The sequence below is a fragment of the Cottoperca gobio genome, unplaced genomic scaffold (genome assembly GCF_900634415.1).
Source record: "Cottoperca gobio unplaced genomic scaffold, fCotGob3.1 fCotGob3_172arrow_ctg1, whole genome shotgun sequence".
NCBI lineage: Eukaryota > Metazoa > Chordata > Actinopteri > Perciformes > Bovichtidae > Cottoperca > Cottoperca gobio.
In genome coordinates this window covers 65,050-91,470 of record NW_021166821.1, presented here as the reverse complement: position 1 = coordinate 91,470, position 26,421 = coordinate 65,050, and the positions used below count along the sequence as shown (strand labels likewise).

The 26,421-nt window shown below is 40.2% G+C and overlaps 1 protein-coding gene across 1 annotated transcript; it reads left to right on the top strand.

Annotated features, from left to right (window-relative positions):
• The first annotated feature begins 215 nt into the window (after positions 1 to 215).
• On the top strand, positions 216 to 26,026 carry LOC115004710 (shaker-related potassium channel tsha2-like). Its single transcript, XM_029426393.1, has 3 exons — positions 216 to 234; positions 11,286 to 13,738; positions 19,746 to 26,026. The coding sequence occupies exons 1-2, from the start codon at positions 216 to 218 to the stop codon at positions 12,260 to 12,262; spliced, it is 996 nt and encodes a 331-aa protein (XP_029282253.1). The 3' UTR covers positions 12,263 to 13,738; positions 19,746 to 26,026.
• Positions 26,027 to 26,421: the final 395 nt, after the last annotated feature.

The window sequence follows — 26,421 nt, the reverse complement described above, 5'->3', positions numbered from 1 at the left end:
TGTGTGTGTGTGTGAGCCTCAATGTTATCTTAAGTGGAACAGACATTCGGTCCTCACATTAAACCAGCAGATGGTACATTCCATTATTTTTTACAATTTTCAACGTACACGAACACACAACAGAAGCGGGAACAGGAGGGACGTCTGCATCCTTCCATCTTAAGTTATTTATTCGACACTCATCAGTATTTTTGGTGCATATTCTCCTTTCTAAAATGGACGCCAACGCAGGAAGTGTGATGTAGGAAAGGCAAGGGTGTAGATTTTGGGGTGGTGTCCCAGGTGCAACATTGAAAACATCCATAAAATGTCAGTTAAACAACATTGTTTTAATTTAAGTCACAATACAGTTTTACAGAGGTGGGACTGTTGCTGCTTCTTGGGTCAATCCGTGTAAATACTAATAATAATTCAAAATCAAAGATAAACGTGAAGTTAAGTGTAGTGCAGCCCGCTTTGGCTCGTGAAACAACAGCCTCGCTCTGCAGAAGATCTGAAATGCTGCGACTGTTTGGGGGTTTCCCAGTTAGTAATAGCAACACTGGATCTGACGGAAACTATGTGCCAACATTGCTAACCAGAGTAGGTATGTCTCTGTAGACACGTCATGGATTAGTTCACCTAGAAACAATATAAGCTGTTTATAGTACTCACCTTACTGAGCTCTCTGTCTTCCCACAAAACGTTTTCTATAAAATAACGTTAAGGACATCAGAGTGCCCGAAAAATGCAGTGCAGACAGACTTCGACGGAGGCCGAACAGGTTATAAAACTTTCTGTCGCTCAGCTTCTGTCGAAGTCTGTTTGCCATTCAATAACTTTTTCTGGGACCACAGAGAGCCTCGAGAAGGGAAGTTTGGGGTTCCTTACTGGAGCTGCTGCCCCCGCGACCCGACCCCGGATAAGCGGTAGACGATGGATGGACAGAGAGCCTCGGCAGCTGAGTAATATACACAACTTATATTGTTTTTGGAGTCCAAATCAAAACATAAACTGGGGAATCTGCCCCAACACATTGTGAAAGTAAATTATTGATGTATAAGAGGACCTACAATAGAGCCCTGAGGGACACCGGACGTCACAGAGTGTCATTGATCCTACAACGGTTTGTATGATACTTTACAGAAAAGGTTTTTTCTTTTTTTTGTGCTTTTTCCGAAGAACATCCGGCACCACGAGCGATCCGTGCGCCTGTGCAGAACATGTTTAGGAAACAAAACTACTTTTAAAAGATTGTAGTTTTGGGTTGAAATAAGTGTTTGAAATCATTTAGGCAACAGAACCACTTGGTTTGGTTGAGAAAAAGCTTCAGTGTCAAAGGTTTACCCTCAGTTTAGCAATATTGCAGCAACAACTTCCGCTCATCAAATCATTTATCCAAGTGGTTTGGATGAAACTACAAATGTTTCACAACCTCTTTATATGTGTTTGATTTAAACTGGAGTTTCACTTGATTGGATCGATATCCAAACGATGAAAGTGTTAAAAAACAAACAAAAAAACTTGACCATAAAGATCTGACCTCTGGATTAATAAAAAACAATGTGTCTGCATGCGTCAGGTACAAACAGAGAAGTCAGTGAGTTATCTTTTGACCTGGCTTGTAAAGCTTAAAGGAAAGGAGGAAATAAAAATCTTCCCTGTCAATGAAAGCAGCACTGCAATCACAGAGAAGCTGTTTATGAAGGCAGCGGGCAGTAAAGCTGCTCACAGGGTCGCAGACACGTTACTGCAGACACTTCAGACTTCCCTTTGGATCACAGTGAACCTCTGATGTGATGAAGAGGCTTCAAACATGAGGAACAGAAAACTACAGTTCATACCAGAGTCTGAATCTGTTTTCATTTAGACAAATGTCAATCAAAGAGCCACGTTTTCATTTAGGTAACAATAGACATTATTTTTAAAGAAGTGGGAGAATTTATATTTTGAAGCTTCTAGGGTCCAAACATGTAATAATTAATAATAATTCAAAATCAGATACAAATTATACAGAACTTTGGTTGCACAACTTCCTTAGAGTCGACCCCCAAGAATGAATTGACAAAACAACCAATAATAGTTTTGAAAATAGTTAAAAAAGCAAAAGAAAAGGCCTTAAAGGTAATAAAACATCTTAAATGTAATTTACATAAGTATTAGATATTGGCTCGGGCGGTAATGTTACTGTTGTTTATGTTTATAAACAACATAGTGCTTGCTCCCTTTGAAAGAAGAGCAAAACAAAGCTTATTATTTCTAAATTAAAAAGTATGAAACCGTGACAGAGTTCAGAGCCTCAGGCTGCACAATCCTCTGAAAGTTACTGATCTGGACTCAGATCTGCACAAAGAGATGGATGTGGCAGATTATACAGAATGACAGTGAAACAGTGAAAGTGAAAGTGAAAGTCATCTTTGGAAGTCCTACTCTTGGGTCTGCACTTGCTATTTTGTCCAGGACCGAACTTTCCTGCTAGAATAACGAATCAAGGAATCCTACTAAAACTGTAAAGCACCTTCCTGGCAGAGGTAATAACACTGTTTGTATAAGAGATTGTATTTTAATTCAGAAACATCTGTCCAGTCCACATTATCAGCATCCTGGGAGCACGCAGGCTTCGACGCATGCAGAACGTCATCCAGAATCAGGACATTTCATTCAGATTTGCACCATTTGCCTGTAAGATCTTGTGGCAAATGGAATCTGACTGCAGAAGAGCCCTTTCATCATCATGAGGTCCGAGGCTGCACGTCAGGAAATAAAACGGCTACAGAGAGACAAGGACGAGCCCTCCTCAACGCTCCACTGCATCAATGCAATCACACTGAGCGCATGTGTGTATATGTGTGTGTGTGTGTGTGTGTGTGTGTGTGTGTGTGTGTGTTCATGTATGTGTGTGTTCATGTATGTGCTCTCTGCAGGCAGGGGGAGGGTCTCACTTTCAATCTAAACGACCATAAATCAAATCATAAACACCAGCTTGACTCTGAAGCCTTTTACTGGCCGGCCGATGCACTTTCTCCCTCGAAGACTCTGCGCTGCACTGCAGATCATTAACACACAACATGGAGGAATCAAATAGATGTTTTATCCATGAAGAAAGTACCTGCTCTTTGTTTCAGCCTCTGATGCTGCAGTGGTTACACAAAATAACTCTTTCTGTTTGTTACTTCAAATACAAATCAAACGCATAATATGTCATTTTCATGAAGCACCGTGGCATCATGGGAGTTCATCATAGCAGTCGGCTTCTCACAGTTAGGATTCCTTCAGTGTTCATGTTTCAGGAGGTTTTACCAGCAGCAGAATTATCCACAGAGGTCCTCCTCTCAAAGACAAACAGACCTGAGGAGTAAAAACAGTAAAAACACTGAATAAAGCAGTTTGACTTTAAAAATCGCTGACGCTGCTCAAAGGGGAGACGACGCCATGACAGGTGAGAGAGGAAACGTTACCTTCAGGAACATTACACATGTCTCTGTCTCACTACATACACAACACAGGACTGATGACACCATGACAGGAGAGAGGAAACGTTACCTTCAGGAACATTACACATGTCTCTGTCTCACTATATATACAACACAGGACTGATGACACCATGACAGGAGAGAGAGGAAACGTTACCTTCAGGAACATTACACATGTCTCTGTGTCACTACATATACAACACAGGACTGATGACACCATGACAGGAGAGAGAGGAAACGTTACCTTCAGGGACATTACACATGTCTCTGTCTCACTACATATACAACACAGGACTGATGACACCATGACAGGAGAGAGAGGAAACGTTACCTTCAGGAACATTACACATGTCTCTGTGTCACTACATATACAACACAGGACTGATGACACCATGACAGGAGAGAGGAAACGTTACCTTCAGGGACATTACACATGTCTCTGTCTCACTACATATACAACACAGGACTGATGACACCATGACAGGAGAGAGAGGAAACGTTACCTTCAGGGACATTACACATGTCTCTGTCTCACTACATATACAACACAGGACTGATGACACCATGACAGGAGAGAGGAGACGTTACCTTCAGGAACATTACACATGTCTCTGTCTCACTACATATACAACACAGGACTGATGACACCATGACAGGAGAGAGAGGAAACGTTACCTTCAGGGACATTACACATTTCTCTGTCTCACTACATATACAACACAGGACTGATGACACCATGACAGGAGAGAGGAAACGTTACCTTCAGGGACATTACACATTTCTCTGTCTCACTACATATACAACACAGGACTGATGACACCATGACAGGAGAGAGAGGAAACGTTACCTTCAGGGACATTACACATTTCTCTGTCTCACTACATATACAACACAGGACTGATGACACCATGACAGGAGAGAGAGGAAACGTTACCTTCAGGAACATTACACATTTCTCTGTCTCACTACATATACAACATAAGACTAGTGTTTTTACACATTTTAATGAGGAAATGTTACATATTAAACCTTTTTAGGAAACAGACACGATCACACCAACAATAAATGGTGAGGAGTAATTCATACACGGGAGGAAATGCTGAAATAGTAGCTTCCCTTAATGAATTATATAATTTATTATATTTAAACACCCACAGGACATTAAAATATAGGCCTTTCTATATTCATTCTTAGGTTTTAGATTAAATGGAAGTTTGTTGGATAATCACATAATTATTGTTAATCAATAAAATCAAAATCGGAACAACTTGGTCAAAAAGAAAGATCTGTTACAAGTTAAGGAAACCACCATGAATATATAAAAGGAGAGGACCTACAATAGAGCCATGAGGGACGCCAAAAGCCAAAAGCCATTGATGCTGACTCTATTTTCAAGATTAGATTCAAACCAGCATAAAGCAGCAGGAGAATATTAAGTTAAGCATATTTCTGTGAGATAATTGCCATTAACTTTTTAAGTAAAGGAATTATTATTTAAAGAAATGTAGATGCACATTTATCCTGACCAAACAGAAGTTTTAGGTTTTGTTCGACCATGAAAAACTCAATATTCAAGCCAAGTCACTGACTTAAAAGTTAATCTACAAATATTAAAACAAACCATCAGTTAAAAACCTTTTGATTTCGTTGTCACTACGATATTTTAGTTTTAGTCCGTAGCTTAAATAACGTAAATGTTTTATTTATTTTAAGCCAAACCATCATCTTTTACTTGACATAACCAAATAGTTTTGTTGCGTTTCTGTTTTGTTTTGTTTCAATTCACAGTTTCCCTGGAAGCGTAACTGAGAATGCAGTTTAGTTGTACGGGACTAAATGCAACGAGTTACCATTCTGACGTTTTAAATCAGATTCATTCATTCAATTCAGTCAATTATGAAAACAAAGAAAAGGAAAAACAAAAGAACAAAGAGATATGCTTTCTGATTATGGAAAATAATATGATAGACAAATTAGGAGAATTGAGAATTAATTAAAAGACATTTTGGACGGTGAATTCTGTTTAATGATGTACAATTACTGTGTCTCTTATTCACGTTATAAAAATACATAAAAAAGTAAAACTAGATAATTAATTAAATGGATTTCTTGCTTATAACTTCCACACTGTTGCGTTGCACACTGTCAGTATGGATTGTGAAGCGTCTTCACAGGAGGCTTCAGGCCCAATCAGAGACTTAACCAGATTTAGCTCAGCAGCACTGAGCGCGGCGAGGAAACCACAGCAGCCAATTACAGCGAGCGCTGACTGAGAGAGAGCTGCAACCTGAAGTCTGGAGACTCCACCTGCAGCTGCCTCACTGTGGATCAATGTGCGATGTGCAGTAATGATCCTGTAGCACTTTAACTGCAGGCTTAAAGTTAAAGCACGATTCTTCTGTCCTCACTGCAGCTTCTTTAAGTAAAACTAGATCATTTTAGTTAAAAACTGAAAAGGTTTTTTCAGTACAGCCACGATGTTTTGACAGGATGTTCATCAGGTTTATTAAGCATCAGTCCCAGTTTGTGCCCCTCACATCTAACCTTTATTCTTATATGAGGGATCAACCATTTTTATTTCACTTGCCTGGTCCAGCACGTGGGGCAGAAATATACTTGTCCGAAGTCAAGTTTTTCTTTCCCCCATGGGTGTAATTCATAGTAGTGACGGTGACACATGTCCCGACCACTCTTTTGATATTAATTGCATGTTTCCTGTGTTTCTCTATGAAGCGTTGAATCCCTCATGTTCCAACTGGATGAGAAAGAAAGTTCCTGTTGGTGTTTGTTGGCTTTGGTCCTGAACATGCGGCGATGTGATCGCAGTTCTTACAATCAACAATAGTTACTGTAGTTACTGTAGTTAGTATCTGCAGCCTGCAGAACAGATAACTTAGTTAGTGAGCTGACTAAATGTGTGCAAACTGTTCCTATTCTTTTCATGTTGGCATTAAACCAGTTGACTAAACCTCTGTGTGCTCCGAGTTACTCTAGTTAACATTACATTTGATTATTTTCTGATAACTGATTGAACGTGCTGCAGTGTTTCGTCTTCATGTAATGTGTGTCCACACTTTCCAAATCAAACCTGCGCCCTTGCTTGCCCCCGTACAAATTGTTTTATCTCTTAGCGGTTTCCAAGTAACTCTAATAATAGCTCTTGTTCTGGCACTCTGGTGACATTTTTTGGAAGCTTGACTAGCTTTTGAAAAACGACCCCGTTTTATTCGCTTTTCACTCTCAATGGAATAAATCTTAAAAGGTAATAAAAGTGGAATAATTGGGGGGGGGGGGTTACATGGTGGAGGAGAGATGTGGAGGATTTGGCGGCCTTTCAGCATCCGTCATCCGAGTGGCTGTATTGTTGTTGCTGCGGCAAGAGGAGCGGCAGGAATGCTGGGGGTGGGGGGTGGTGGTGGTCTATACTTAGAGGAGTGACTGCATGCTGCACCTGTCGCCCCCCTCGCCCATCAGCACGCAGTTTACACCTCTGAGGACAAAAAATGCTGAAGCTAGCTTTCTTCAGAAAATTGCAAATCCAGTTGGTAGGCGGTAATGACGCGAGTGCTGACAGCACTGCATACATCACTGCATACATCACTGCATACAGCACTGCATACAGCACTGCATACATCACTGCATACAGCACTGCATACAGCACTGCATACATCACTGCATACAGCACTGCATACAGCACTGCATACATCACTGCATACAGCACTGCATACAGCACTCCATACATCACTGCATACATCACTCCATACATCACTGCATACATCACTGCATACATCACTGCATACATCACTGCATACATCACTCCATACATCACTGCATACATCACTGCATACATCACTGCATACATCACTCCATACATCACTGCATAGAGCACTGCATACATCACTCCATACATCACTCCATACAGCACTGCATACATCACTGCATACATCACTGCATACAGCACTGCATACAGCACTGCATACATCACTGCATACAGCACTGCATACAGCACTGCATACATCACTGCATACATCACTCCATACATCACTGCATAGAGCACTGCATACATCACTGCATACATCACTCCATACATCACTGCATACAGCACTCCATACATCACTGCATACATCACTCCATACATCACTGCATACATCACTGCATACATCACTGCATACATCACTGCATACATCACTCCATACATCACTGCATACATCACTGCATACATCACTGCATACATCACTCCATACATCACTGCATAGAGCACTGCATACATCACTGCATACATCACTCCATACAGCACTGCATACATCACTGCATACATCACTGCATACAGCACTGCATACAGCACTGCATACATCACTGCATACAGCACTGCATACAGCACTGCATACATCACTGCATACAGCACTGCATACAGCACTCCATACATCACTGCATACATCACTCCATACATCACTGCATACATCACTGCATACATCACTGCATACATCACTCCATACATCACTGCATAGAGCACTGCATACATCACTGCATACATCACTGCATACATCACTCCATACATCACTGCATACATCACTGCATACATCACTGCATACATCACTGCATACAGCACTCCATACATCACTGCATACATCACTCCATACATCACTGCATACATCACTGCATACATCACTGCATACATCACTCCATACATCACTGCATAGAGCACTGCATACATCACTCCATACATCACTGCATACATCACTGCATACATCACTGCATACATCACTCCATACATCACTGCATAGAGCACTGCATACATCACTGCATACATCACTCCATACATCACTGCATACAGCACTCCATACATCACTGCATACATCACTGCATACATCACTGCATACAGCACTCCATACATCACTGCATACATCACTCCATACATCACTGCATACATCACTGCATACATCACTGCATACATCACTGCATACAGCACTGCATACAGCACTGCATACAGCACTGCATACAGCACTGCATACAGCACTGCATACATCACTGCATACAGCACTGTATACATCACTGCATACAGCACTGTATACAGCACTGCATACATCACTGCATACAGCACTGTATACATCACTGCATACAGCACTGCATACATCACTGCATACATCACTGCATACAGCACTGCATACATCACTACATACATCACTGCATACAGCACTGCATACATCACTGCATACAGCACTGCATACAGCACTGCATACAGCACTGTATACATCACTGCATACAGCACTGTATACATCACTGCATACATCACTGTATACATCACTGCATACATCACTACATACATCACTGCATACAGCACTGCATACATCACTGCATACATCACTGCATACAGCACTGCATACAGCACTGTATACATCACTGCATACAGCACTGCATACATCACTGCATACAGCACTGCATAGAGCACTGCATACATCACTGCATACAGCACTGCATACATCACTGCATACATCACTGCATACATCACTGCATACAAGGAAGTACATTCAAGTTCATCTCAATGAAACACAGGAAACAGACACCAAACTCTACCTGCTGTAACAGGAAGTCAGTATGCACGAAACGTCTCCATCTTCCAACATATTGTTAATGAAACTTCAGAACAACTACAATGTGACACAATACGACTACAAAGAGACACTGAACGACTACCAAGAGACACAACACGACTACAAGGAGACACAACGACTACAAAGAGACACAACAAGACTACAAAGAGACACAACACGACTACAAAGAGACACAACACGACTACAAAGAGACACTGAACGACTACCAAGAGACACAACACGACTACAAAGAGACACTGAACGACTACCAAGAGACACAACACGACTACAAGGAGACACAACGACTACAAAGAGACACAACACGACTACAAAGAGACACAACAAGACTACAAAGAGACACAACACGACTACAAAGAGACACAACACGACTACAAAGAGACACAACACGACTACAAGGAGACACTGAACGACTACAAAGAGACACTGAACGACTACAAAGAGACACAACATGACTACAAAGAGACACAACACGACTACCAAGAGACACAACACAACTACCTATAGACACAACACTACTACAAAGAGACACTAAATGACTACAAAGAGACAAAATACGACTACAAAGAGACACAACACGACTACAAAGAGACACTAAACAACTAAAAAAAGACACTAAACAACTACAAAGAGACACTAAACAACTACAAAGAGACACTAAACAACTACAAAGAGACACAACACGACTACAAAAAGAATGAGGGAGTCTTTGTCTTTATATCCGTTAGCAGATCAATGCAGTTGAATCGTGTTGTTCTATAAACAATGCCCTGATATGTTGACTGAATCATGACGGCTCTGATGGAAGATAACTGCGTGAACATTTAGGGGATAATTGTTGTGTAAAAGCCTCACATTAGTGCTGTCATACATCTGCTGTTCGTCCGTCCGTCCCCTCTGTCTGATGGGGCCCGCTCAACACGACGCATCACTTTGAATTACTGCAGCTGTACCCGGTCTGTGAACTCAGCAGCAGTTGGTCTTTAAACGCTTCAGGCCTGTCGACACTTTTACAGATATTTTTGAAAATAAGGAAATGTTGCATCTCGTCCACACAGGTGGTTAAAACAGAGTTTTGAAGATGGCGGTGCAGATATCTCAAAAGTCTTACTACGTTAAATCTGTGTGCATGTAAAATGACGTCATCTCTTCAATTTGCTCATGCACATTGTTGCTTTGTGTGACGTTTATGCACCATAAAGAATATTAACGATGGCAGACTACCGGTTTGTTCACGTATTTGTTGGTCGTGTCTCTATGCTAACCCTCGATTTCTGAAACTCTCGCTAGATGTTTGAGGTTTGATAGTAGTTTGCGAGTTTTCACGAAGTTTTGCGTGTTAGCATCTAGACACGATCTGTTATATTAGCGCCGCTAGCTCTAACGATAAGGTCGCCCAAAGTACTTGGGTTGTGTACCAGAAAGATGTTCAATAAACACGTATGAATTATAAATAAAGGAAAACAATTATTAATATTGTTTTACTTGTGTTTGATTTGTTAATACAGCAAAAGAACAAAATAAGCTCACAGTCTTCTTCTCTGGTATTTAATGTATCGTTGATGTAGCCTTTATCGCAGCCGGCTGGCATTTGGACACTTTTGCGTTTTTATTAAAACAAAGATCATGTGGACCTTTTTAAATGGAAACATTTGACCATTCAAGAAGTAACTTCTCTGATTATTCCAACACTGTATGAATGCAGCACAGATGCCTCATCTCGCTAAGTGAAAGTGAAACTTACTTTGTGTATCTGTCCTGTAATTCGGATCCGCTCCAAAATGTAACATGTTCTTCCGTGACCCATTCTGCATTCTAAAAATGAACCTGCCCAATCATGTAAAGTAGCCCAACTAACATCCCAATCTGGCAACACTGGTTGTTATTACAATTGACAACAAGTTGAAGCAGCCAGTTGAGGTGGTTCATCTAGTAAGGATGCCACCTGGCCGCCTCCCTAGGGAGGTGTTCCAGGCACGTCCAGCTGGGAGGAGACCCCGGGGAAGACCCAGGACTTGTGGAGAGATTATATCTCCTCACTGGGAACGCCTCAGGATCCCCCAGTCGGAGCTGGAGGATGTGGCCCGGAGAAGGGAAGATTGGGGTTCCTTACTGGAGCTGCTGACCCCGCGACCCGACCCAGGATAAGCGGTAGACGATGGATGGATGGATGGAACAAGTTGAAGGTCATATTAATCTTAGTAACGGTCTGAACTACCTGCAGGATTTTCGGAGAGCTCTGGGCCCGCGAGGGGCATCGCGATCGTCTCCGTGCTCGTCATCCTCATCTCCATTGTGATTTTCTGCTTGGAGACTTTACCAGAGTTCAGGGAGGACCCGAGGACTTTTGACGAGCAGCAGCTGGTGAACGGTACCGCGCGCGTAAAGAAGCCAAACCCCTTCACGGACCCGTTCTTCATCGTGGAGACCCTGTGCATCATCTGGTTCTCCTTCGAGCTGCTGGTCCGCTTCCTGGCGTGTCCCAGCAAGCCTGCGTTCTTCAAAAACATCATGAACACCATCGACATCGTGGCCATCATGCCGTACTTCATCACGCTGGGGCTGGAGCTCGCGGAGCACCAGGGGAACGGGCAGCAGGCCATGTCGCTGGCCATCCTCAGGGTAATCCGCCTGGTGCGCGTCTTCCGCATCTTCAAGCTCTCCAGACACTCCAAGGGGCTGCAGATTCTGGGGCAGACCCTCAAGGCGAGCATGCGGGAGCTCGGGCTGCTCATCTTCTTCCTCTTCATCGGGGTCATCCTCTTCTCCAGCGCGGTCTACTTCGCGGAGACAGACGACCCGGACTCGGGCTTCTCCAGCATCCCGGATGCGTTCTGGTGGGCGGTGGTTTCCATGACCACGGTGGGCTACGGGGACATGTGTCCGGTCACCATCGGGGGGAAGATCGTGGGCTCGCTGTGCGCCATCGCCGGCGTGTTAACCATCGCGCTGCCGGTGCCCGTCATCGTGTCCAACTTCAACTACTTCTACCACCGGGAGACGGAGCACGAGGAGCAGTTCCAGTACACGCACGTGACCTGCGGGCAGCAGCAGCTGCAGTTTGGAGAGTTCAACCAGAGCGACAGCAAACCGTCTCTGTGCAAGTCTGACTACCTGGACTGCAGCGAGGACGCGGAATCCATCAAACACACCAACTGCAGCCCTCACAAAGCGTACACCGGGAAACTCACGGATGTCTGATCGCTTTTGGAGCCAGAATTACGCACGAGGGGCGCGCAGAGGAATCTTCCAGTGCCATCAAACATGTGTGGTTTGAGTTTGGTGAGCTCCTTATTTCTGCCATCAAGGGATTAATTTAAAATGGATTATAACTCACATTTATCCAAACGGTCTTCCATTACGCGGCACGAGAGGAGAGAGAAACGCTTAGAAATGATCAGCCTATAGCTAATTGTAGCACTTTATTAATATTATTGTTATTATTAATGTTTCTCTTAGTAAATGCGTAATTTATTGCCAAAATAATGCAGGTTTAAAGTTTACATTTGCGTTTTTTATTTCCGAAGCAGAGACACAAAACACGACTAATTTAACCTAAACACACACACACACACACGCACACACGCACACACACAGGCTCCACATGGTTTAAATGCTCAGCTGGTGAAGCGCGCCCCCGTGTGGAGGAGAAGCAGCGCTGCGTCCCCGCTGGATGCAGTTTCTATAGCAACCTTCCAGACTGTTCTGTATTGTCTGAACAGGATTTGGACACGAGGCCACACAAACCTCCAAGTTGTTGGATTCCAACTGAATTCACCTGAAACAAAAGATGACATTCAACACATTTAAACGAGTGACCTGTTGTCTCCGAGCTGAGCCAACTATTATTCTAATATCTGGTGATTAGGCTTAAAACACGCTGACAAACAACAAGAAATGTCCGTCTCAGGTTCCCAGAGACACGATGGAACTTACACGTGTTCATCTCAAGGGACACGATAGAATAGTTTCTAAAAGAAAAAGATAATATTTTGGATGTTTTCGTACAGCACGTCTGGTATTTATTGATTTAATGCAACAAGCTGATGTTTTTATATCAACACGAGTCCTGAGGCTCCATGTTTTAGTGTTGACGTATATTCCATCAGCAAGAAGTCAACACAGAAACAAAAACTCAATCTGATACAAAGATGTCAAATAAAAGATAAATACAAAAATAATTACAGATCATCCGGTAAAAGTGCCGAAATCTGAATCTCTGGCATTGAATCACGAAATTCATGCAAATTTTCCGTTTTCTTTGCTTCCATAAAAACGCTGACACTGATATTTCTGTGATCAGCTGATCAGTCGAGCTCGTTTTCACTTGAGGAATTACTTCAAGTGAAAAAGTGTATTTTCTGTCTCAGACCGACTTCAGCACGTACCCCGATATTAACCCGAGCACTTCCTGGTTGACTGCTCCGTGAAACAACAGGTCACTTGCTGAGTTTGAAGTTTCCATAAGTCGCTCCATCATTAAAGCACCTTATTCATCTGGACTCCAAACCAGTCGACCAAACCTGATGGGATGAAGAAGAAACTGAGGGAATAAGAAACGTTCCATCAGACGTCACAAGTTGGATTATTATCTGAAGGAGTTTAAACACAAAGATGGACAGACGGCTCTCCAGCTCAGACGTCCCTCAGAACCCCGAGGACCCGTCACACAGAGCGGTGAGTTCAGACAACTTTATTCATTCATTTACGCGTTTACATACGAAGTCAAAGCAAATCATCCGTACAGGAAAGACGATCGTACCTCAGATCTGTGAGTTCTAATTGTATAAATGTTCGTGTGAAACGTTATTGAAGCCTGACTTTGATGATGTTATTTTGAGTGTTGATGGAGCGGCGTTAGCTTAGCCCTGATGGAACCAGACTCCATTCAGAAAACAAGCATTTTAAAGGTTGTTTGCTTGTCGTCTTGCGAACAGACCTGACGAAGCATTGATTCACACCTTCTATAATTCGGGATGATTTTGTGATTAAATCACAGCACAATCTGTTTATTTTGTGTTCTGAAGTAAAACAGATTCATTCAGCTGCATAAAGTAACGTGAAGAACTTTTATATGTTCTCATCATTCAGTGTCTTTAACCTTTAAACCTCATTTTCCATCTCATCAGACCAAACAGCTGCTGAGACTTTTCTCAACGAGACTTTTAAAGTCGCTGCAGAACAGAAGCAACTTGTTCGGACAAACTACTTTGTTCTTACTCGTTTAAGAATACACTCGATGTACATCAAAGTATTTAAACTACAGTACGAAGCAGAGACTTGTGATCCCCAATACAAACAACAACGTGGGCCCCCAGTGGTGGCAGGTGATCGACGCGACTTCATACCTGAAAGTAACAATTTTAAACACGTGGTTAACGTTAATGTTGTTTTAGGAAACATAAAGATCTGTTTGGGTTACAATAAGTACGATTGTCACTTAAGTTACGTATGTAAGTTACCCTACGGCTCAGTACATTACGTCAGTTAACTTTACGGACATACGTTAAAATAAGTCAACGTCGCCTCCGGGGAGAAAGTCTTGTTTGTTTGTTTGCTCCCGTCATAATAACTACGGCCACTAGAGGTCGCCACCTAACAATCAACGTAAATACGTGTCGTAATAAGCTGCGTGGACAAACGACATTCTCGAATCACTTGATCAAAATATTAAAGTATTACATCTCGGCTGGGTGCTGTGTTTTAAAAACATGTCGTAGTAAAACTAAAGAAAACAATCCGATCTCTGTGGCTGTCGCAGGACTTTAATAACAGCAGCCATGTTTGTTTGAGGAGCGCTGAACTTGTCAGTTTTACCAACTTGGAGACTTTCTCGCTGCATTTCATTGGGAGGAGTCGGCAACACTGGACTGGGTTCACTTTAGTTACTTCTAAAAAGGTTTATTAGCTTCACACAGATTACTAATTGTCTTAAACTGATATAGGATAATAAAGTGTAGAAGCTGCAGACAGACAGTAACAGTTACTCAAGTGTACTCAGATACACGTTTAAAGTTCTTTATAATGTTACTTCACGACATTTATGACACCTTTAGTTACTTTACACATTAAGTCATTTATTTTTTGAGTAGAACAGTAACTTTTTAGATATTTATTAAAGTGAAAAACATTTAATGGTTCCAACTGATTTTCCTTTTAATAATTTTAATAATATATAATAATGTCGAGGTTTGGACTAAACAAACATCGTGAAGGCGTCACTTTGGGATCATTTCTCACATTTTCACTATTTAAAAAAAGCAAACAATCAAAGTATTAATGCATCAAAATAATCAGATTAATCCAAAATACAAATAATCTTTAGTTAATATTCAAAATCAAACAGTAAAATCCTGCTTTTACATTAATGTAGCAGTAACAATAATAATATAATACATGATGTGTGTGTATATATTTATATAATATATAAATAAATATATATAATAAATATAATATATTTAATATATTTAATATATTAAATATATATAAATATAAATATTATATATATATATATATATATATATATATATATATATATATATATATATATATATATACACACAACCTTTACTAGTATATTTTCAGTGTGGTATTTGTACTTTTACTGCAGTAAAGCATCAGAATACTTCATGTCACGCAGCTGCAGTGCAGATGTGCGCCTGCAGGTGGCAGCAGCAGCAGCTGCATCACATCCACCTTCAATCCAGAATTTACCTATAAATCTTTTCAAAATAAAACACCTGTAGTGTTGATGTGGACGTTTCTGCTCTGTAACGAAGTTTCCCTCATTTATAAAGTATGTGGACAAAAACTAAAATTACATTAAAATGAAAGTTGTTTAGAAGAAATGTACAATAAAAATATGTACAATGAATAAATGAATAAAAAAATAAAGTGTATAGAAGAAAATTACTACAAAAGTATGAAATAATTCTACAGTGTAGAACATGTGCATTTAAAATGAAAGCTGTGTCTTTATTCATGACACACGAGGTCCAGTTACAGGAAGTAATGATGCTCGTAATCTGATTTATTTGTGACACGACATCATGAAAACATTTTAACATCTTAAAAAGAAAACGAACAGACAGATCTGAGCTTTTATTTTGATAGTGCAGACTGCACCATCAGACTGTTTACTTTATAATAAAACATAAAACAGTCTGAACACACACTCTTCTTCACACACACACACACACACATACACACACACACACACACACACACACACACACACACACTCTCTCTGAGCCGGACGACCTTGAAGCGTCGGTGACAGCAGCTGCTGGGCTGCGGTCGCCACAACAACACGCTGTTGTTGTGGTGTTTGTACATTCAGGGACTCGGGAAGTTTTTCTGCAGCTGGTGGAAAATGATTTTAGAAAATAAATCCAGTTTTATTTTTTGGGCCTCACACTGATCATATTATGTATTGTGACTGTTACCATAGCAACAGAGAATACTGAGTTCTGATTCGCTGGAGAGTTTTTATTATTTTCTCCTCATGAAGAGATTCATGCAGCGCCCCCTGTTGCTCGGAGGAGTGACGGGCATTATTTTAATTTAATTTTTACATGTTTTTATTGCCTCTTTTTCTCAAAGCGAAAATGATAATTAAATAGTATTATTATTTTTTATTAGAATCTGTGTTTATAATTTGTGTCTGTGATCTCTCAGGGTGTGTGTGTGTGTGTGTGTGTGTGTGTGTGTGTGTGTTTCTTACCTTGTTTTGTTCTGAAATGTTCTACTTATGTTTTTAATTACGTTAAAAAAGTTACGCTGCTCCGGCTGCCTGGAAGCAGCTGCAGGATGAGCTGAAACTCAAAGAGCTGGTCTCTCTAACAGACTGAAAGCGATTCTTAAAGACACTGAAGCAGACCGCTGGGTCTGTAAATGTTTTAATTAATGTTCTGATATTGATTGTGTTGTGATTGTTTTTTTTGTTTTTTTTGTCTGTAACTGTGCTGCTGCCGGTCTCGGCCAGGACTCTCTTGAAAAAGAGATTTTTAATCTCAATGAGACCTATCCTGGTAAAATAAAGGTTATACATAAATAAATAATAGAAGTTTATCAATTTAATTTTTAACAAAACATTTTTTTTAGCACATTTAGTCTGAGTAATACATAGTCTGGGGAGTTATAATAATAATAATAATAATAATAATTCACGTGGTTACGTCACGTGGTTATAAACTGAATATGACACTAATCATAAGAAAGTAGCCTGAATGGAACAACTCTGCACGGGAGCTGCAGAGGGGCTGCACAGGGGCTGCACAGGGGCTGCACAGGGGGAACAACTCTGTCAGCAGGAGGAACAGAAGTGAGGAAGTGAAAGACTTCCTCACTTCTGTGGAGCGACATCAGTGAACTAAACCTTGAGACTCTCGTATTGATTATTACTTGATTTAGTTCCCTTCCTGGAGTCACAGAGAATTTCCAGCCCCTGTGCAGCCCCTCTGCAGCTCCCGTGCATCCCCCTGTGCAGCCCCCTGTGCAGCCCATGTGCATCCCCCTGTGCAGCCCCTCTGCAGCTCCCGTGCATCCCCCTGTGCAGCCCCTCTGCAGCTCCCGTGCAGCCCCTGTGCAGCCCCTCTGCAGCTCCTGTGCAGCCCCTGTGCATCCCCCTGTGCAGCCCTTTTGCAGCTCCCGTGCATCCCCCTGTGCAGCCCCTCTGCAGCTCATGTGCAGCCCCCTGTGCAGCCCCCGTGGAGCCCCCGTGGAGCCCGGCTCACACGCCAGCCGATAATAAATTGTATCTGCTGCAGTGAAGTGAAGCTCAACAAACTGCGTTTCTCTGGATTATTGTACAAAACACTCGCAGCACACGGCTGGTTGGACTGCTCTGCTTCTGGTCCGGATCACCGTCTGCTTGTCTTGTTGCAACTCATCATGTCCTACAGGAGGTTTTTTATGAAGCTTCCCCCCCAGTGTCCATATCTGCCACCTGAGAATAAACTGGGTCAGTGGATTAAAACCTCCTGTAGCCTCTGGAGGTTTAATCTCAGAGGCCCCGGGGCAGTTTGTAAACTGTGTTTCCTGGATTTAGATCTGCTGCCGGTCGTAAACACTACAAAGCCCAGAACTGTGTCCAAACATTACACTTCCTATAAATGTTATAAAGTCCCAGCGAAGCAGAACTCACCAGTTTCATCAACTATAAGCAACAGCAGATTGGAAATGTTCTTAGCAGAGTTATTTATTTAGAACAAAGAGGTGTAGATGTGTCATTTCACAGAACACATATTTGACATTACTACTAATCTACGCATCGTTTTTGTTTCTTTAAAGCTGACGCAGCTGAAGGGGAACGTGTCCATCAGTTTGGTAGTTTTTGTAATAACCTATTTTAACTAAATCTAACAACGACACAGCACGACTGTAAACTGGTTCAATATTCTGCATTAAAACATTTAAGGCCAAACGTTAAGCTTATTTAACAAATAACTGGTTTTACTGCTGCATTCAAAGCTCTCGTACAATTTCTCTTCAAATGAGCGTCGGCAGAGAGAGCGACTGACCCCAACAACGTCACAAACGTCACTGAAGGAGAAACTTTGACCCTTTGTTAGATCTGCAGCTTCTCTTGAGGTGAAAACAGCTGATAACGGATACTTTAATGGCCCGATAACATTTGATATAATAATAGTTATCCAGGCCGCGGTGACCCTTTAGCATTTGTTTCGTCCTTGTTTCCTCAGTAAAGTATTTCTGATTGTCGGCTCGGCTGCTCTGTGTGCACGATGAAGACAAAATAAACAGGAAGTGATGGCTGCTGGTTCGTCCTGTCCTTGGCTCTGCTTCCTCAGCATGTGATTGTGGTGATGGAGATGGCCTGGAGTGTGTGTGTGTGTGTGTGTGTGTGTGTGTGTGTGTGTGTGTGTGTGTGTGTGTGTGTGTGTGTGTGTGTGTGTGTGGGCGATGGAGACGCTGTTACAGAGAAAGAGGAATAAATAGGTGTCAGTGTGCAGATTGAGTCCGTTATGATTGTGACCTTGCAGACAAACGCTTGGTTCAGAAGCTCGAGGATCGAACTGACACGAGACAAGAAGTTTGCTTTTCGGTTTTCCAAAAATCAAAAGCAGCTGTAACGATTAATAAGATTGTAGTCTTTGAAATCCTCTTTCACTAAAACAATCAGCAAGTTTATCTCTTAAACAACACGTTGTCATTCTTCCTGTGTGAGTATATTACTGTAGATGAATTACAGAACATAATAACTTCATGTTTCTTAGAAAAGTGCCTGAAAGTCAAACTGTATTTTTATTACAGGATTATGAATTATGATATTAATATTATTGTGATATGGAAAGAAACGGAAATGATTGAAGAAGCGCTGGATGATTTACACGATATTATCCTACGTATTATAAACATGATATCAATGAAATATCACGGTTATCGTCAGAACTGGTATATCGCGACAACCCTTGTTAAAATACCTGCATTTGTTACGTACTAAAGTGACATGGTTTTGTGTTTATTTAGTAGCGCAGTTACGTAGTTACGTTCCTAATTTAAAATAACGCGTTGACTTTGCTCCCTTGATAATTGAAACGGCCACTAGAGGTCGCCGTCTAACAACAGATGTAAATACGTGTCGTAACAAGCTGCTCGCAGAGTGTTTTCAGCTCGTTACTACTTTGTAATGAAACAGCCATGTTTTTTCTTTTTTCTTTTCCAGATGAAGAACGACGAGCCGCTCCTCCACCAAACCAAAAGAGTTCAACATCCCCGCTTCCCCCGTCCTCCTCCTGCATCTTCCTCCTCTGATGAAGGTGAAATAAAACAAACTCTGGATAAAAACACTGACACTCATACGGAGCTATGAGACGCCTTTCCATTACAAGAGGACATCCTGACTGATGTTTGCACAGAGCAAAGCTGCAGTTGGACTCTGAGGTACGACAAACGTTACTTGAATCATCTGCTACGTGTATTTACAAAATGTCTGCTGGCTAACGGAGTCCAACACATATTCATGAAAAGAACTTGTAGGTCCTGTCTGTACGTTGCATATCATATTCAAACCAAAACATATTATTGCATGCTTGGAAATTAGAGCATGTGAACAGAAGAGAACAAGTTTGTGTTGACGGCTCAACCCGAGCGCCGCTAATCTGAAACACGGGAACAACAACAACAGCTCATTGATAAAGTTTATTCAAATAATTCTGTTTGACTGGTGGAGTTAGTTGCTAAATCTATATTTTTTAAAGTATCATACTATATATGTTTTATATGGAAAGGACTTGGTTAATTATTTTGTAGATTTTTAACATTTTTGCTAACGTGTTTGATTTGTTTTTTAATTTTTGCCTCGGCAGCTCTGATGGAAATGTCTGCCTGCCAAAAACACTTTAAAAAAAGAAAACCTGCCCCTATAACAAGATTGTTTGTGTGGAAAAAAAGACAGTTAAAATGCATTTATCGCAGACATTTGACATCTGATTTTCTTAATAATAATTCATTTTAATTTTCTAATTTAGATTTTGAATGTTTCCGATTGTGTTTGGGTTTTGATCACAATGCTGTATATCTGTTATTATTGATAACATCTACCTCAGTGTCCGCTCCTTTACGACAGAAGCTTTAACACCTGAATGACGTTTGTGTCCGTCTGGAAACCTGGACTTAGTTTTCAAATGCCTCTCTAATTATCTGGTGCAATTCAATAAACCCAAACGCTCTATAAACTGCCATTTGATAACTTAGAGACATCCAAAAGCATGCTAACGATGCTAGAGGAAATGCATACCAAACCATATTAACGAGGGTTGAATATGACTACAGTAGAACAACTTAGAGCCTGACATCACAATTTTCTTTGCACATTTTAATTTATACGTGAAATTGTTCAGAAGTGTGTGTGTGAGCGAGTGTGACTGTTTTTGATAATTTAATTGTTGATTTAAGGGCAATAATGTACTACAGAGGTTTCCTACCATTGAATAAATGGAGTGGGTCAGCCAGTCTTAAAAAAAACTGATACTCCTAAATTTATTTAATTCTATGTCTAAAATGCTCTTTCAGAGGTTTCTCCCAGCGTGACAAGAATCCAGTCCCGGTTGTGACGTTTAATTCCTGTACATTTCAGACACAAACCTGGTGACGTTTTTTTAGGAATAATCTGACAAGTTGGGGAAACCTTCTGTCTGGTTTACGTGGTTTTAGGATTAGTTAGCGCTGGAGCTATTTGGTGACCAACAACGGCTGTGATAAAGTGATAAAAGTCATAACATGCACCAATGAAAATGTATGATTTACAGTACACACATACAGGTCCAGGACTTTAGCCTAGCTTAGCAAAAAGACTCGATGCAGGGGATATGCTAGAAAAAGACGAATGCACCTTCAGACAACTATAAAGCCGACGTCTGATTTACATGTTATATATCTTCTTTATTAAATGGGTGTAGAAATAGAAGTGTAAAAGTGAAACGTTGTTTTAGAAGTTGTTAGCGTTGAAGCTACTTGTTGACAACCGACAGCTAGCATCTCAAAAGTCCTGTCCTCACGGTGGGGTTGTCTGGTTTGACCTCGGTCTCAACTACATTAGAAAGCTTCACATTCTTAATCCTAAAACATGTAGGAACAAGGCCAAACGCCTTTCTTGAAACTGAAAAACAATGCGTGTATCCGCCTCGTGATTCGGATCCGCTCCAAAATTGAATGGACACCAAGTTTCATAAAAATGGGGCCAGTAGTTTTCCTGTAATCGTGCTGACAGGCAAACTAAGAGACAACCAACATAACTTCCTTTTAACGGAAGCTAACAGTTTCCCCTTACTTCAAGACTTTGTGCTAAGCTAGGCTAAACACACCCTGGACCTATCTCTGTACTGGAGATGATCGAAACTGATATCCATCTTCTCATCCGACTCTAGGGAACATGACAAACTAAAAATACTTCCCAAAATGTTGAATTTGCTATTATTATCATCATCACAATTCCTCAGTACTACACTGCGAAAACTTCCATCAAACCTGCAGAGTCATGCCTGCAGTTTGTTCTTGTTGTAATTCTGCTTTGCTAAGACATAAAAAATGGCCACGGGTGATTTCTGTTTGACGGAGGCACTGATGAGCTGTGACTCTGCATTAGTGGGGATGATTAATGCATTCTACATACTGTATGTGTAACACTTAATATTCACTACATGTAACATCCATTGCTACGTGTTGGAGGATATTTTCATTCTTCATTATCAACCGCAGTTCAGTTCAGGCTTGTCACCAAATTATCTTATTTTCATGCAAAAATAAGAAGCAATAGTGAGAATGATTTCTGTGGAAGCAAAATTCCTTTTTGATTTATTTCCTTCTTTTCTGTTTTTTTATTTGATTGTTTCCACGTTTATTTTGACAATCTTCAATTGTGATCTATTTTTGATAAAATAAATATTTTATCCTGATCAGCTTCACTCTTCATGTGTCTCAGACGACTGCACATGCAGATGTGTCATTTTTCTGTTTCTTGTTGGTTTTTCATGTGCCATAAATATTTCCACATGACTGTAAGACTGGATTTAGACTGTGTGTCTGTGGAGGTGTGTAAATGTGTGTGTTGTTGGGATAAAATGCCATCACATCTGTTTTACCTTCATCCACCCAGTGGTCACTCTGTGAATTGGTTAGTCACTTGTGTTCTTCTTTGAGAAAAACACAAAAGGGAAATTTCTCCCGTTGCATATTATTTGGTTTCAAGATGGCGGCCACTAGTTTTGGATTTATTAGAAAGAATACCGTTAAGTCGTCTGCGTAGATGGAGAACTTTATTCAATACAATCGAATCTTACACAACACAGAAACGTCTGCTTTGTGTCAAAGGCAGAGCAACAACCACATTAGCTTTGCCGCTAAAGTCTCCTTCTGTTACTAACTTACAAACACGAATACACTTATATATAATACCACTTATATACATCTCCTGGTCATAATGTGACAAAACATTTCACTTTTGATAATCAACACCTTGTCATCACCTCTTAATTGCAGTTTGTACCTCACAACTACAAAGTCTGCTTCATCAGTTGGCACCAACAGCAAACTCACACTTTGAAAGAAAGAAACTCAGTCAAAGACGAAGAAGTAACAGAATAAACATTTACATTCACATCACGTTGTGTGACAGTCAGTGTTGTTTGAAGGGAATATGATTGTGTCGTCAGCAAAATATGAAAGTATGACAAATCCTGAAAGTATGGTATTACTAATGTCTGCCTAGTTCTCTGTAATTTGACTGTAGGATTATAGTAACATGATGAGTTACAATACACTATAATATATATTTATGTATTTATTATGCTTTTATTATGGGCTGACCAAGACTGAAGATTTCAACTTTGTTGTAGGAAGAAATGAACTTAACTAACATTGGACGATGTAACCATTGAACATAATGTAGGTTCAGCAGAATTGTCCAATATCAACGTCCTTAAATTTAAAATCTAAAGACCTGGATTTTATTTGGGGAAGTTCAGGTCATACTATCTTATTCTGTATCCACAATATATCCATAACTGTGTAAAAATAATTAAAGAAATGGTCGATTTATATGTGGCAATTTGTAACCATAAAAGATTTACTTTTAAAAGGTAAACAAATTAGTTAATGAATTGCTAACTGATTGATAACATTTGTTTTGTCTCCGACTTTTAAAACCAAACCGACAGCCTTGAATAATTTAAACAAAACCATAACAACGTTGGTATCTCGAGGGGCGCAGAGTATGAAATTGAAATGCTAAGTTGTGAAACGCTTCATAGGTTCGGGTTAGCTGCATATTAACTGCCGAAAGAAAACCAGCAGATGTCACTTAGAAACATGCAGTTACCACAATTATTCATCAATAAGCAATAATGCATGAAAAGAACAATATCATCAGCAAAGAGGTGATTTGTCTGGTTGTCCATATATGTGCATACAAAGTTATTAGTGCCTTAATCATAACCTGATTCAGTTTATAACCCTGTCAAATGCATCTGTACCATAGAAGAAGAAAGCTTGTATTTATATTAGCTCTGTAGGGATGCAATCGACTGGTTGCACATAGAAATTATGTATTGTAAATTAATGTATTGAATGTACAGTAAGACGTCTTCCTGGTTGTGTTTTGAGAGGAAATAAAATAAATCTTTCTTTTTGATTGAAGAACAAAGTGGACAAGACTACTGATATTGTTTTTAGGCCAGTTTTCTTGGCAAGAGTAAATAATATACATGATCAGATCTTTGGGGAATTCATAATCTCCAGATAAATAATGTGTTTTAATAAACTGCAAGTATTTTCTGGATAGTTGTCTGAAAATATGAATGAAAAATATGGCACCACAACAACATAATTTGACATCCTGGGAAAATAAATTCAATTGTGATCTTAAGACTTAGGTAAATTGTGAGGTTGTGATTACAGGCCTAAAAGAATATTTGTCCACTTTGAGCTTCTGTAGCTGCTTTGTTTTGTGTAGATTACTTACATTCCTCACCTGTCTCACTACAGTTTGTTCTTTGGCGGCTCATGAAAGTAAAACTGTTGACTGTGAACTTTATCATGTCTTCATTTTGGGCATTTTCATACAATCTGCCATTTTATTTTTTTACTTGAGTACATTATTTTTGTCTGGGTGCTATGTAATGACCAATGTTAGTAATGTTACTGATAACTAAGACAAGTGAAAGTTCATTAAGATATAACTGTAACTACACCGACATCAGATCACATAACACTGAAGTAGAAACTATTCAAATCTAACGTTTGGACTCATTTTCTCTTTCTGTGACTTCTCTTCATACATTTTGTGTTTCACAAACTGAGCTAAACATAAAACTCCTTCAGTTTAAAAAAATATTTACTGACTAACTTATTTCAGGACTTTCGACAACATCTCTTACGGTGCGTTCACACCAGATGGGAAGCGAATATTCTGCGAAAGTTGATGTTTATAAATGTATGTGTACGAACCATAGAGGGTCGATTGTATAAACAATAAAGTCGCTGCTGTATTTATGTCTAGATGATGATATTTTGAGTGTTGATAGATCAGCTACAACGTTAGCTTAGCATTGCCCTGAGAGAACCGATCTCCATTCAGAAAACAAGCATTTTAAAGTTGTCTGCTTGTCGTCAGACCTGACAAAACATTAATTCAGGCTTTTTACTAATCGGTATCATTATGTAGTTATTTCTCCTTTTTATATGTTTATTGCCATTAAATCACAACAAAATCTGTTAACTTTGGGTTCATACCTCAAGATTATTCCAGACAGTGAACACATCTCGGTGAACTTCACTGATCTGACAACAAGATGATCCGATTAAACACAAAGGACACTGAAATGAAGCCTTAAACCTGCATCTTCCTTAACATCCAGCAGGGGGTGAAAGGAGTCAGATTGTATAGAAGTCTATGAGAAAATGTTTCTGCTTAACGGGAAGCGAAAATTAGTTTCTCGTTCGGTGTGAACGCATCATTAAGACTTCGAGTTCCGACTGAAACAAGACTGAGAGAAAGATCGCAAAAAATAATGAAAAATAATTATCGTAGACCTTTACCGGCATGAGTGTAACAAATGCAACTTGTCTCCGTGTGTTTGAGGTCCGTCCCGTGTTCATGCACTGTGTTTGTCTCAAGGTGTTTCCTGCTGCTGATACAACCTCAACTTGTGTCCTCGGTGTTTAAAATCTCAAATTATATTTTATTTTTGTTAACCTGAGTGTGTTTGTATTTCACTGTATGACAGGTATAAAGTAAAATAGCAAGTCCTTCATAATGTATTATATGTTTGGCTTGGGATCGTATATAATATGCACAACAGTCATTCAGGATAGTTGTGACTAAGTGTGGCCTTTTCTTTCTCTGTAATGTTCTGCAATGTTGTAAAGGATTTGTATAATATGACATAATGTATATTAACGAGGCTTTATGTTTCTACCACCTATGTTTAATAAATAAATGAACTGTGATCAACCGTATGACAAACTCCTTTTTATACATCGCTCAGTTTGTTGGGAGAGACACCGCAGGAAATCATGCTTCTGCAGACGAGGAGAGAAAACATCAAAACATTCAGTTTATTCTACTAACTTCGTCTGTTTGTGTCTGTACATTTCTGCAAGTCTATGTTTCCAACTTATATATTCTGCATCGGTCTGCTTCGGTTTCCTTAAGGCAAGGGTGTCAAACTCATTTTAGTTCAGGGGTCACATACAGCCCAATCTGATCTCAGGTGGGCCGGACCAGTAACACCACAGCATAATAACATATAGATAACAACAACTCCAAATGTTCCCCTTCGCTTTAGTGCAGAAAAATGCAAGTACATTCTGAAAATGTTCAAATTTAATAAACTATCTTTTTA